The sequence below is a fragment of the Furipterus horrens genome, unplaced genomic scaffold (genome assembly GCF_987537825.1).
Source record: "Furipterus horrens unplaced genomic scaffold, mFurHor1.1.pri manual_scaffold_12, whole genome shotgun sequence".
NCBI lineage: Eukaryota > Metazoa > Chordata > Mammalia > Chiroptera > Furipteridae > Furipterus > Furipterus horrens.
In genome coordinates this window covers 87,136,739-87,148,931 of record NW_028327182.1, presented here as the reverse complement: position 1 = coordinate 87,148,931, position 12,193 = coordinate 87,136,739, and the positions used below count along the sequence as shown (strand labels likewise).

Here is a 12,193-nt window from a genome sequence, read left to right as displayed (position 1 = left end):
TGCACCCAGCTCCCCATCCTACACACCTTTGTCTAGCTACGATTTATACGAACAAAACACTATATGTAACCATACACATCCTTTACACTGAAACTGCAATAAATACAATTTCTGGGAACATGACATATTTTCATGCATATACACTATCTCTGTACAGCCCTAGGAATTTATTAGCATACATTTCTTAGTTTTCCCTTACTAACATTGTGGTTTTCTTTACTAATAAGTGAACAGTTCTAAAGCATGAATTGATACACTGTCATTTATTTGAATCCTATAGCACACACTGAATAATGATATGCCTGAAAAACACGTTTCCTTTGTTTTTTTTTCCAGTGCTAATAATTAAATGTAACCATCCATTTCTTTAAGTTAAATTTACTAGGAAATCTCACATTTAAAAAACTTTACAAGAATAAGCTAGAATATCACAATCAACATGGGAATGAACTGAAGAATTCAGAGTATGGCATGAAACTTTGTCTTCATGGTAAACATTCACTTTATGGAAATCCCACTTGGCTTCATTTAATTAAAAAGCTGAAAAAGAAAAGTAAATATGTGGAAGTAAGAAAAACACAATATGCTGTTTATTCCATTCCAAATTAGTACATATAAGTATAACAAAAAATGTCATAATTAATTCATCTCATTCTAATATTTATGTCAAGGTAATTTCTCTGAACTAGTTCCTGTAATGGGGTTAGGCTTGTGTTGAGTACAGGTCAGGGGTGGGTGAAGATGCTGATAGGAACTTGAACTTGTGGTGGTTCAGTTTGGGCAACACATTATTCCTGTGAGCCACTCTCCTTGCTGGCTAGACCAATAGCTAAACCAGCATTTAACTGGCAATGTAGGGGAAATAAAGGGAATGGATTAAAATAAATACTTAAAGTGAGTAATTGCAATGTCCTTAAGAAAATATTTTTTCTCATCATTTATTTTTTAATTCATTTACTTAATATAAATACTTGATCATTTTTATGAAATTTATAATTTCATATTGAATAACCAGAAAGAATGTATATACCAATCCTAATAAAAGTATCATCAGATTTTGATGAAACAATACAGATGCTTTTATATACAGAAATAAAAGAGATAATGATTATTTTTCTTTTTGTACTTCCCCAAGCAAAACTTTCATATAGAACATAAATGTATTTAAGTTTGTAAAATTGTTTTTGTTTGCTATTTGTACCTTTCCACTAACATATATAAGTTTTTTTTATTAAGTCTTGACAGTGAAACCTTGTAGATCAAGAGACAAATCCATTTTCAACTGAATATTAAAACAAAAATAAAATTAATAGTTAATATGAGTTGAAAAGCCATGTGGTTAGTAAATTTAATATTTGGGTGTTTATATTGTAATATCTTAGGCATAAACTGCTTTGTCTTTCTGAACCTCGGTGTGCTCGTTAGTGAGGAGAATGCTTGTTCTGGATGCTCTCCCAAGTCCTTCCCAGTGCTAACTGTGTCATCTTGTTGCTACCATGGCTAAAAGTAAACAAATATTCTAAAATATTTGTCATAGGTTTAAAATATATAAAAAACTAAAATATAAAGTATGCAATGCAAACAAATAACTGTGTATCTGTGAGAAATTATTAAAAGACAGGAATCATGTGCTGGAATTTAGAAGCAACAAGATTTTGCTTCAAGACAAGTGATGACCTTAGTGCTGCAGGGCTAACCGTCTCCACGAGAAACACCGGCAGTGACCTTCACCAGAGCATTGAGCTCCAGGTGCTCTGCTGCCCCCACATCCTTAACAACGCTGAAGGCAACGCACTAGACCTGAGACGTGCAGATGAACTTTCCGGCATTTTCTGTCAGTAATGAGCTGGCCCTGAAGATTAAGCTAACTGAAGAATAAGGGCTAATGAAAAAGGGAAACTTGACCATAAAACATTTTAAACTATAATTAAAGAAACTGAGGATTTGTAGTTTTTCTTTATTTTTGTTTTAAAAGGCCTGGTCTGAATGTTTCAAGCTACGGTGCAGTAAAGGCCATCTTTGATCGCTGCTAAAAATATCACCGTCGTAAAAGCAAAAATAGTAATATGACTCTTTATGATTTTATACTTCCTAACTTTTTTGGGTGCTAGAAAGGTTAAAAGGTTCTATGACTTTTAGATGTGGCTACATTCAGAAAGTAAAATGATCTTTGTATTTTCTTAATATTAAAATAGCCTAACCTGCTTAGTGGCCATATTCTTTGTTCATACTGGGTGGTCTTTCAAAACTGAAATACTTAATTACTCTTTAAAAAGATGTTACAAAGCCTTTTATTTGTATTTTATTATGAAATGACAAATATGTATAGTCTTAAACTGACCCTTTTATTAACTGTCCTATAATAAAAGCAAAAATCTAACAGAGCACTTCTTATTCTTTTATATTTAAAATAATCTTTTTTTTCATAAAGAGATTCAAAAACTTCTTTACAAATGTTTGTTCAAGACATTGGGAAGATTGGATCACAAAAGTGCCAAAAATGTTTTGTTAGTTAAAAATGTTTCTTGGAAAAGTGTGAACTATTATTCTCTAGGTAATGATTCAGTGGTTCATGTTTGACTTTTCTACCCATTATATAAATATTAAATGTCCCATGTGTGTTCCAGTATGAATGTTTTATATCCACTCTGTCACTCAAGAGGACAGTCCCTTGTTTCTGTCGATCAGGGTCTGACATATTTTTTCATCTTTTCACATACTTGTCCAATATTTTCATTATAATCTAACAGTTCTCATAGACTTATGCTTCTAACAGTGTTTAGGTACTATCTTTCCTAATTAATGCTTATCATAAAAACATAATAAAATGTTTTGTCATACTTAAAAACTGTCAAGAATACTAAAAACTGACTATATTCTATATTCCTGTTTGCAGTGTGCTCTTTAGTGCTGCAGCCTATTTCATCAGAGGACAAAGCTGCCTCAGGCGCCACTGTCAGCTTCTGTCCGGACTCCTCTCCACGGTCTGTCATGACCTACTTACAGTTTAGGACAGAGTGCACATGCGCCGCATGGACTAATGACTGCCCCATTCTGAAGAGAATACATGTGTGGTCAAGTTTAACTGGGGCGGGGGGCAATATAAGGTGGGAGCTACTTGGCAAGGGTAGTGAATTGTACACAGGGAGATCAGACAGCAGTCCCAAACCAGCCAGATATGCCTGGAAGCGCCCCCTTCTCCTGGCCCAGGAGGGATGCATGGCTTAATTATTGCTCACGTACATCTGGAATGCAGAGGGGCACTTGTGTATACAAAGAAAGAATGAAATGAGGGTCAAAGCACTTCTCTTTTTACGTCTGGCTCTCTCCGAACTACTCTGCACGAGAGCAAACATTCAGGATTTAGACGAAAGCGGAGCCCTTGACTTGCTGAGCAGTGCTCTTCTGAAAGTTCATTAGCAAGGTTATTATCTGAAATTCAAAGTAAGTTTTTCTAGGGAATGTTATTTAAAGTGATAGTTCTTTTCTCACATTCAGGTCCAGAAGAGTTAGTTTCAGTCAGTACTTGGCGAAGACTTATGGACCACCTATTTGTAGAAGTGCATTGTGCACAGAAGGGCGTTGCACAAAACGGGGCGACTGGGACTCAGGGCGCCCTCGTGCCTCTTTCCCAGAGGACAGACAGGCGTGGCCACGACTGAGAATGCCACAGTGACGGACCTGAAACAGCGGCATGTCAGAGTGTTACAGGGATCAAAAACAAGCAAAGCGCAACCCTGAGGCTGAGAAAAAGCAAAAGGCAGAGACAGCAGCCTAGGTTACAGGGGCTGGCTGAGGAGGGGTGCCAAGGTCTAAGAACTCGTCAGGCAGTTCGTGTGGCTACCCTGGCAGCTGGAGCGCTGTCTGTAAAAGGCCAGCAAGTAACTGGGAAACTTCGGGAGCCACAAGTGTGCAGAAACTACTTAACTAAGCTGCTTCATGCAAAAGTAGCTGTAGGCAGTACACAAGCCAATCCGGCTGTGGCCCACTAACACTTAGCTCATGGACACTGAATTTTATATAATTTTCACATGTCACAAAATACTTTGATTCTGTGACTTAAAACTGTCAAAACCATTCTTAGTTTTTGTGGCACTCCGGAGTGGGCAGCAGGCTGGATCTGGCCCCATAGTCCTTGCTGACCCCTGCAGGAAGCCCGAGGGCACACTGAAGGCTGTACGCCATGAGAAGAACAGAAGAGATAGATGGAACTGAAGTTAAAAAAAAAAACGCGAAGGGGACTTCTACAAAGGTATTAATATATATCTAGTAAAACCATATTGTAGAACAGTTGACAGTGAAATATGCTCACGTTATGTGAAAGAAGAAACAGCTTATACAATATGTATGGTATTATCCTTTCCTAGGTTCAAAATATAGGTAAGTCTAACTGTTGACATTGATCATCTGGGTGTTGGGATTATGAAAATTTTATTTTCTTAATCTTACTTTTTATCTGTGTCTTCTAGAAGGACCAGGTAATAACTTTTCCTTTTTATTGTTAGCCATTAATAGATTGTTATGAAGAAGCAATGCAATCTGAATATCTTACAAAAATTGTGCATCACTCTAACGGATGGCTTAGGGAAGATAATGACTACATTCAGGGAGCTAAGTGAGGCTCAGGGATAGTCTGAACGAGATACAGTGCACATCAGTTATGACGACAGCAGTGGGGGTAGAAAGTGATGGAGACCAGAGTGACTTCAAGGTTTCTATCCCATGAGAGTAACGGTGTTTTAGGGAAAATGGGGAGAGAGGGATTAACAGGAGTGGAAGCAGAGATGTGGCTGGTTTCAGCCCGGGTACAAGGTCAGACTTTGACAAATATATTGGACTGAGAAGTAATCTAAAAGGAAAAAGGAAGGCAGAAGAGTGTTATGTTACAAGATCCAGTGTCATATTTCAGAGGAGGCAGTCAACTCTAATGCTGAAAAGGTTATGTGGGTTGCAGAAGGAGGAGACCCCTGTACTTGCTTCCTGAGTGGTCACTGGAGACCCTTATTATATGAGAAAGTGTGCTTGTTCCTTTTCTCTTCCTGTGAAATATCTGAAAAGGTGCCAAAGAGTGGTCTGTGTTTTATTTGTGTCTACTTATCTTGAATTACTTATGCTTTGTTCTTGGTGTGCTAAAAGCCAGGATGAGCAGTACTCTTGAGTGAATGAATACTGTCCAACTGGGACGTGGCTAAGGTCTCCACTGACATCTTCAGCTGGACAGAATTCTCTCGTGTGCGGTTTTAAACTTCCTGTAGAGGAGATGGAAGGGCACTCTGTCACACAGAAATCATTTATGTGGTTGGGACGGCTGCTCGGATTTTATTTTGGTATCCCAAAGAAGTGCAGAAGGGAGGAAAAGCGTTGCTTCTTTACTCACAGCACGGACAAGCGCTGGTTGAATCTCCACTCCTGTCTCATTGCCTTGTGGTTAGCAGAACTCAGTGATTCACTGTTCTCGGGATTTGTTAACCTTTCCTCCGTATCCGTAAGTGGTCTAAGGGGATACGAGGCTCTTAGCCAGATCTCTTTAGCCAAAAGCCCCGAGCTCTTTCCTTTGTAATAGAAGGTTACTGAACCCAGAGAAGTCTTCAAGTTGAAAGAAAATGATCTTAAAAAAAAAAAAGGCCCAAAGAAATTCAAGACTTTATTAGGAGAAGGGAGAGTTCTTTAACAATGAAAACCTTTTTATTACCTTTAGTTACATAGGGTAACCGATGTCAAGTCTAACAATTGCCAAGGCCACTTCTGTACGCAGTCTACACAGAGAGGGACATTTCGTAAGAGTTTTGATAACATGATTATTAGTAAGTAGGCATGGTCAGAAACAGGGATGCCATGTCTGGGGGAAAAAGAACAATACGACTAGGATGCGTGGGGCAAGGTTGAGAAATAGGTGAAGATGAAGAACTCTGAGAGCTTCTCTGCTTTCTGTGGGTTGCTAAGTGGCGGACTTCCTGCCCAAGTAAGAAAGGTGTATTTGCACAGTGGAAATAACCCTTCAGAGGTCGCTCTGACGTATGTGCCTGCGCAGACTGTGTGTTCTGAGGTTTGAGGGGTTGAAGTGTGCAGGAAAAAATCAAATAAAACCCAATAGTCTGAATTTTCTATACAATTACTCTGGATTTATCTCTTTCTGAAATTATTGAATGTTTACTTACAGAATTAGTACACATTTAGAAAACTTACATTTTGTTTTATTATCTTGGAGTAAAAGTTTACATTGTTGTGGGAAAAGGAGTTTGACTAGTTTTACAAGGCGGAATGAAATATATTTCTCTCCATAATTCGAGCGTGGCTTTCCTCCCTAAAGCAGTAAAATAAAGAAGTAACCAAATGGAATTATATTTTGTTTGGCATGAAGGGCATATGCATGTATACAAATGTTATTGTTTAAAAAAATATACTGTTTGTCAAATGGTTAATTCTGTGCGTCCAAGTCTGTAGCTGGAATTTTTATCTGAGGAATTATATCTGTGGCAGCTACGTATTAACTGCATACTGGAATATGAGTTCTCATACTTAAAAATTATTTTGCATTTGTAAACTAATTTGCTATAACTTGTTATGAGATAAATACAATCATTTGAAAAATGAGGAAAACTGAGGCTCAGAAAAGATTAAAAGACTTGCCTGAGGTTATAGTTTTAAAGTGCCACGATCCAAATCATATCTTCTCATTCAAAGTCCAGATCACTTTCCAAACACCAAAATGAAATGCAACAATATGGAGAAACAGTCCTTAAGAGTCCATTTCCACATGCACACTCTTATGACAAGACGCAGCAGTGTATTCCTTATCTGGATAAGAGGGGGACAGAGGGGGGGCTTTCACAGCGCCCCAGCTCTGCTCGGAATTACCCCTAAATCTTTGGTCCTTTACAGCGTGCTTCAAGGCTAACACTCAGCATGAGAAAGGCAATCCAGGGACACCCTTCTCTGTGATATGTAGCGCTTCTATATCCTCTGACATAAACTACACTCCGCTCGGGCACAGGGACCACGTCTTATATCTCCTCTGTATAATCTATGCTCAACGCGTTGCAGGTGCTCAAAGCCTGCTTAGCTGAGTTTAAGATCTCTGGGCAAATCAGTTACTTTACTTCAAACCTTAAATACAGATTAACCACTGAAAACCGATTTCTTAGTTAAAAATGAAAAGAGTCATGTTAGTATAATGATATTACCTGTAAGGATAGCCGTGGTACTTGGAACGAAATATCGAAAGTAGAAAACTGAAGAAGAACACCACCAGGCCTAATCCCACTAGGCAAATTACTAGAAAGACAGAAAATACCATTAGTATCTAGACACATGCAACCCAAATGTCTGTATTCTAAAAACACATTAAATTAACTGCAGTATACTTACATTTACTAGTTCACGGCACATACAGGTACAACAAATCAGATAATCCAAAATACAATGTATTCATTATTTTCCAAATTCTTCTCATTTAACTACAGAATTTAAGGCCCTCTGTACATTCCTAACCTACCTCCTCATGAAACGTTTCCCCCACGGGTTTATCCTCTTTCATGCCAAAATTTGTTACTTTACAAAAAAAATATTAATTTTCCTTCAACCCCCTGAGAGAAAGAGGTTCATCAAAGGATAAAATATAGTTACCCTGCTTAAAAACATAATGCTGGAACATGGTGGAACTGTGAATCTTGGAATATCATTGGAAAAGGCAAAGACCCTGGAGAAGGTAGTGTCAAGAAACGCTTCCTTTTTAAATGTCGATAAAAAGAGGGTTAGCAGTAACTGGAAGGTAGTCATGCCTTAGTGCTCACTGGCTTCAGAACTCATCAAACCCCAAACTTGTCCCATTTTGAAGAGAAAAAATGTTTCATCAATAGTCGCTTGCTCACCACTCCTCAGAACACATTAACGACGAGTACCGAGGCACTTGTGATGAGTAGTGAAACCAACCAGTACCGAGCCACAAAGCCTTTTCTCTTGCAGGCTGATTGGGACTCATACAAATTCTAGAAAGTGCGGTGAGTCCCAAGCAAGCGCCCAGTTCGGAAACATTTTCCTCTCGTCAGAATGCGACGAGTTCGGGGTCTGATGAGTTCTAAGGCCGACGAGTACCGAGGTGACTGTATTTCACTGTGCGACTGTATGAAAAAAACCTCTTCTGAGTCAGTCTTTGAATGCACCCGATTCTCGTGCCATATAGGACTTAAAACTTGACAACAAAATCTCTAAGACCCCCCACCCCCCGCAGAATCTTCCTTCTCCTCCTGTAGGGCGGACGTTACTACCGAGACCAGAGCTTCAGGAAGGACGGGTCAGCGCACCCCTGACAAGGGAGCAGAACAACGCCCCTTTAGTGCACATCCGCGGAAAATCACCCGATCCCATTGGGGAAGGAATATATTTTTAATTATTGCACACACCTAAGAAACAGACGGAAGTAAAAACCACGGCAACCTTCCTCAAACATCTTTAGAAGTTTATGTTTACAACAGACGTTCATGTTTCCCATTCGATTTAAATGACCCTTAAGTCTAAAACAAGATTACAAACACGCCAGCACAGACTTACTCCGTCTTTTGCCGACGTCTCCTTTGGATGTGGCTGCTTCGTTTAGAAGAACCATCCCCATGGTGATAGCAGCATCTGTAGTAATTGTGTCAAGGAAATAGCAGAAACGAATGCAAATAAAATTTATTAATTTTTCTGGATGTGAACACGGCGTGTTCTGTTCCAGAATAAAGTACAATTGCACACAGGTAAATGAGATTTATTCTCTTCGTACTGTTTTTAATGCCTTGCAGTCGAGTTTGAAATCTGGAAGTGGGATGCCTCTGATTTTGCTTTCCTTCCTTAGGATTGCTTTGGCAATACTTGGGGTCTTTTGTGGCTCTGTACGGAGTTTTGGTATTTCTTCTTCTCTTTATAATGCATTTTGCTGTATTTTGATGGTACTTGCACTGAATCTGTAGACGGCATTTGGAAGTATAGCATTTTAACAGGATTAATCCCTCCGATCCATGAACAAGGGATGGCTTTCCATGTTTGTGTTTGCCTTCTGTTCCTTTCAGCAGGGTCTCGAGGTTTCTGTTGTACAGATCTTTCACTTTCTTGATTAAATTTATTCCTAAGATTTTGTTTTTGATCCTATTGTGAATGGAGCAATTTTCTTTTTCTCAGCTGTTTTATCAGTATAGAAATTCAACTGATTACGTGTTCTGTAACTGCTGAAATCATTGATTGGTTCCAAGTATTTTAGATGAGTCTTTCAGATTTTCTACATATATGATATCAACTGCAAATTTTAACAAATTTACTTCTTCCTTTCCAATTTGGAAAGGATGTGGTATTCTTGTCAAACGTTTCTGTACCTGCTAATAAAATCATGTTATTTTTTTCTCTCATTTTATTAATGTTATATACTAATTTACTGATTTTCGTATGTTGAACCATGCTTATGTCCTGGAGACAAATCTTATTTGGTCATGGTGTATAATCCTTTTTATGTGTTCTTGAATTTGGTTTGCTAATATTTTCTTGAGAATTTTTGCATCTGTATACATCAGGGATATTGGTCTATAATTTTCTTGTCTTGTGGTGTCCCTATATGATTTTGGTAGCAGGGTAATGCTGGCTTCATAAAATGAGTTTGCAAGTGTTCCCTACTACTCAGAATTTTGGAAGAATTTGAGATTTGGTATTAATTTCTGTGTTGGGAGGTTTATAATTAGAGATTTGATATCCTTACTTATTATTGGTCTGTTCAGATTTTCTGTTTCTTCCTGATTCAATCTTGGTAGGTGTATGTTTCTAGCAATGTATCATTTTTTCTAGGTTATATAATTTTTGGTATATAATTGTTCACAGAAGTGGCTTATAATCAATCCTACCTATTTCTGTAATATCAGTTGAGTCTTCTTTTTTGTTTGTTAAAAAAAAAGAAGATAGTTGATCTCATTTCAATCTCCTTAAATTTGCTACAGTTTTCTAAAGGATGGTTAAATACCAACATTTTCTTGTTGATGTTGTGTCTGGAGGACCTATCCATTGCTGATGGTGGGGTACTGAAGTCCCCTACTATTATAGTATTGCCTGTTTCTCCCAGTAAACCAGTTAGCATTTGCTTAATATATTCAATATGCCAATGTTGGATGTGCATGTATTATGATTTTTATATCTTCTTGCTGTATTGAACCCTTTATCATTATATAGTGACTTTCTTTGTCTCCTGTTATCATTTTTGGCTTGAAGTCTATTCTCTCTACATATGTATAACAACTTCTTTTGGTTTCTACTTGCTCGGAATATTCTCTTCCATCTTTTCATTTTGAGCCTATGTGTATCTTCAGAGGGGAAATGAGTCTCTTGTGGGCAGCATATAGTTAGATCCTATTTTTTTAATCCATCTGGCCACTCTGCCTTTTGATTGGTAAATTAATCCATTTACACTTATGATAATTGGTATGTTACTACTGCCAGATTATCTTCTCCCGATGATTGTTGTGCATCTACAGTGTTTCCTTTCCCTCTCTTTCTAGTTATTTTTGTAAATTTGTGGTTTGCCATGGTGATTTGTTAAGTCTTCCCTTTTTTTAATGTTTCCTGTCTATATTTTTGTTTGTGATTTTTGCCAGGCTTACATAGATCATCTCATAGATGGAGATGCTGTCAGTAGAAAAGGACTATCTTATCTTCATTCTTTTATAAAGATTCCACCCTTCTACTCCTCCCCTTTCATATTTTTGATATCGCAAAGGACCTATTTTTTTTTACTCTGTGAATTTCATAACAAATTTCAGCTTTTATTATTTGAATGCTCTTTACCTTCAACCTTTATAAGTGGTTAATATGCTATTTATATAAATATAGTTTTCTAATTCTAGTCATCAAATATATCCGAGTTTTGTGTACTTTCCTTTTGTGTGTGTGCCTGTCACTAATTAATGTCTCCATTTCAGCTTGAAGGACTCTTTTCAGCATTTCTTGCAAGGCAGGTCTAGTGGTGGTGAACTCCTTCAGCTTTTGTCTGGGAGAGACTTTATTTCTCCACATCTAAAGCATAACTTCGCTGGATAAAGTATTATTGGATGACAATTTTACTTATAATATTTTGACTATGTCATTTCATTCTCTCCTAACCTACAGAGTTTCTGCTGAGAAATCCCTTGATACCCAAATGGAAGTTCCTTTGTAGGTTACTTTATTTTTCCTAGCTGACTATAAGATTCCTTTTTATCATTGATTTTTGACAGTTTCATTATAATGTGTCTTGGAAAAGGTCTCTATGCATTGGGATTAATAAGGTGTTTCTTTTCGCTTTGTAGACTTGCATGTCTAGTTCTTTCCCCATGTTTGGGATGCAAGCTGAGGTCCTATCCGCCTACTTTCTGATGCACAGGTGCCTGAATCCCCGGGGGTCCTGTTGTACTTCACAGAGGTACTTTTACTTGGTCATGGATGTCCAGTTGACCGTAAATCAAAGCAGGGAGAAAAAAGGAATGACTCACACTGCCATGATAATGAGGTCACTCTGTTATCTTTTCATTTTGATGTGTCAAAATTGTCTTCATTTATGAATTCTGGTCATTGTTTCTCACTTGGGAAATTAATTCATACCCTTAAGTCTTAGGAACACTGTCTTCTACCATCGTTATGTCATTTCTCAGAACACTAGCTTTCCAGTTCACTCGCAGTAGAAACTAAAGACCTCAGAATGGCCTCAAGGCCGTGCATGCTTTGCACCCTGGCCCAGTGCCTAGATACTTCTAGACCCTGTTTGCTCTTGTTCTTGTCCTTGCTCTCTTCCAACAAGACAGGCCCCTCTGCCTTGAGATCTTGCCCTTGCTATTCCTCTGCTTGATATGCTCTTCCTCCAGTGAAGAGTGCCAGCACTACAAGTGTAAGAGATGTGAATATACAGTGAATAAACCAATTTTTCTGAGATTTCCACTGTTCTAAGATTGTTAATGCCTATCCTACACACATACACAAATGCCCGGTCTAGTTTGTGTATAATTTTGCACATTTGTATTAACATCATAGCAATATATATTTCAACTACTGCGCAGACTCCAGTTCCTCTGCTGATCCTGCCGTCACCTTATTGCTTAAAATGTCAAAATACTGACATGATCCCACATACAATAGAAGCTGCTGTTTGTGTAAATTATATACAATACCCAGAGGCACTGGGCATCCTACTGAACTAATAACA

At 38.0% G+C, this 12,193-nt stretch overlaps 1 protein-coding gene across 3 annotated transcripts in view; it reads right to left on the bottom strand.

Moving 5' to 3' along the window:
- Positions 1-318: 318 nt before the first annotated feature.
- TUSC3 (tumor suppressor candidate 3) overlaps positions 319-12,193 on the bottom strand; it is a 119,356-nt gene continuing 107,481 nt past the window's right edge. Inside the window, exons 8-11 of one of the 3 annotated variants that reach the window (XM_090258967.1) lie at positions 8,551-8,625; positions 7,185-7,275; positions 6,631-6,693; positions 319-540 (exon numbers count right to left, since the gene is read on the bottom strand). In XM_090258967.1, coding sequence (XP_090115093.1) covers positions 6,675-6,693; positions 7,185-7,275; positions 8,551-8,625 — 185 coding nt within the window. In that variant the 3' untranslated portion in view covers positions 319-540; positions 6,631-6,674. Of the gene's footprint in view, positions 541-6,630; positions 6,694-6,727; positions 6,799-7,184; positions 7,276-8,550; positions 8,626-12,193 lie in introns of those variants that run through there. The other 2 variants (XM_090258968.1, XM_090258969.1) reach the window with 2 other exon arrangements.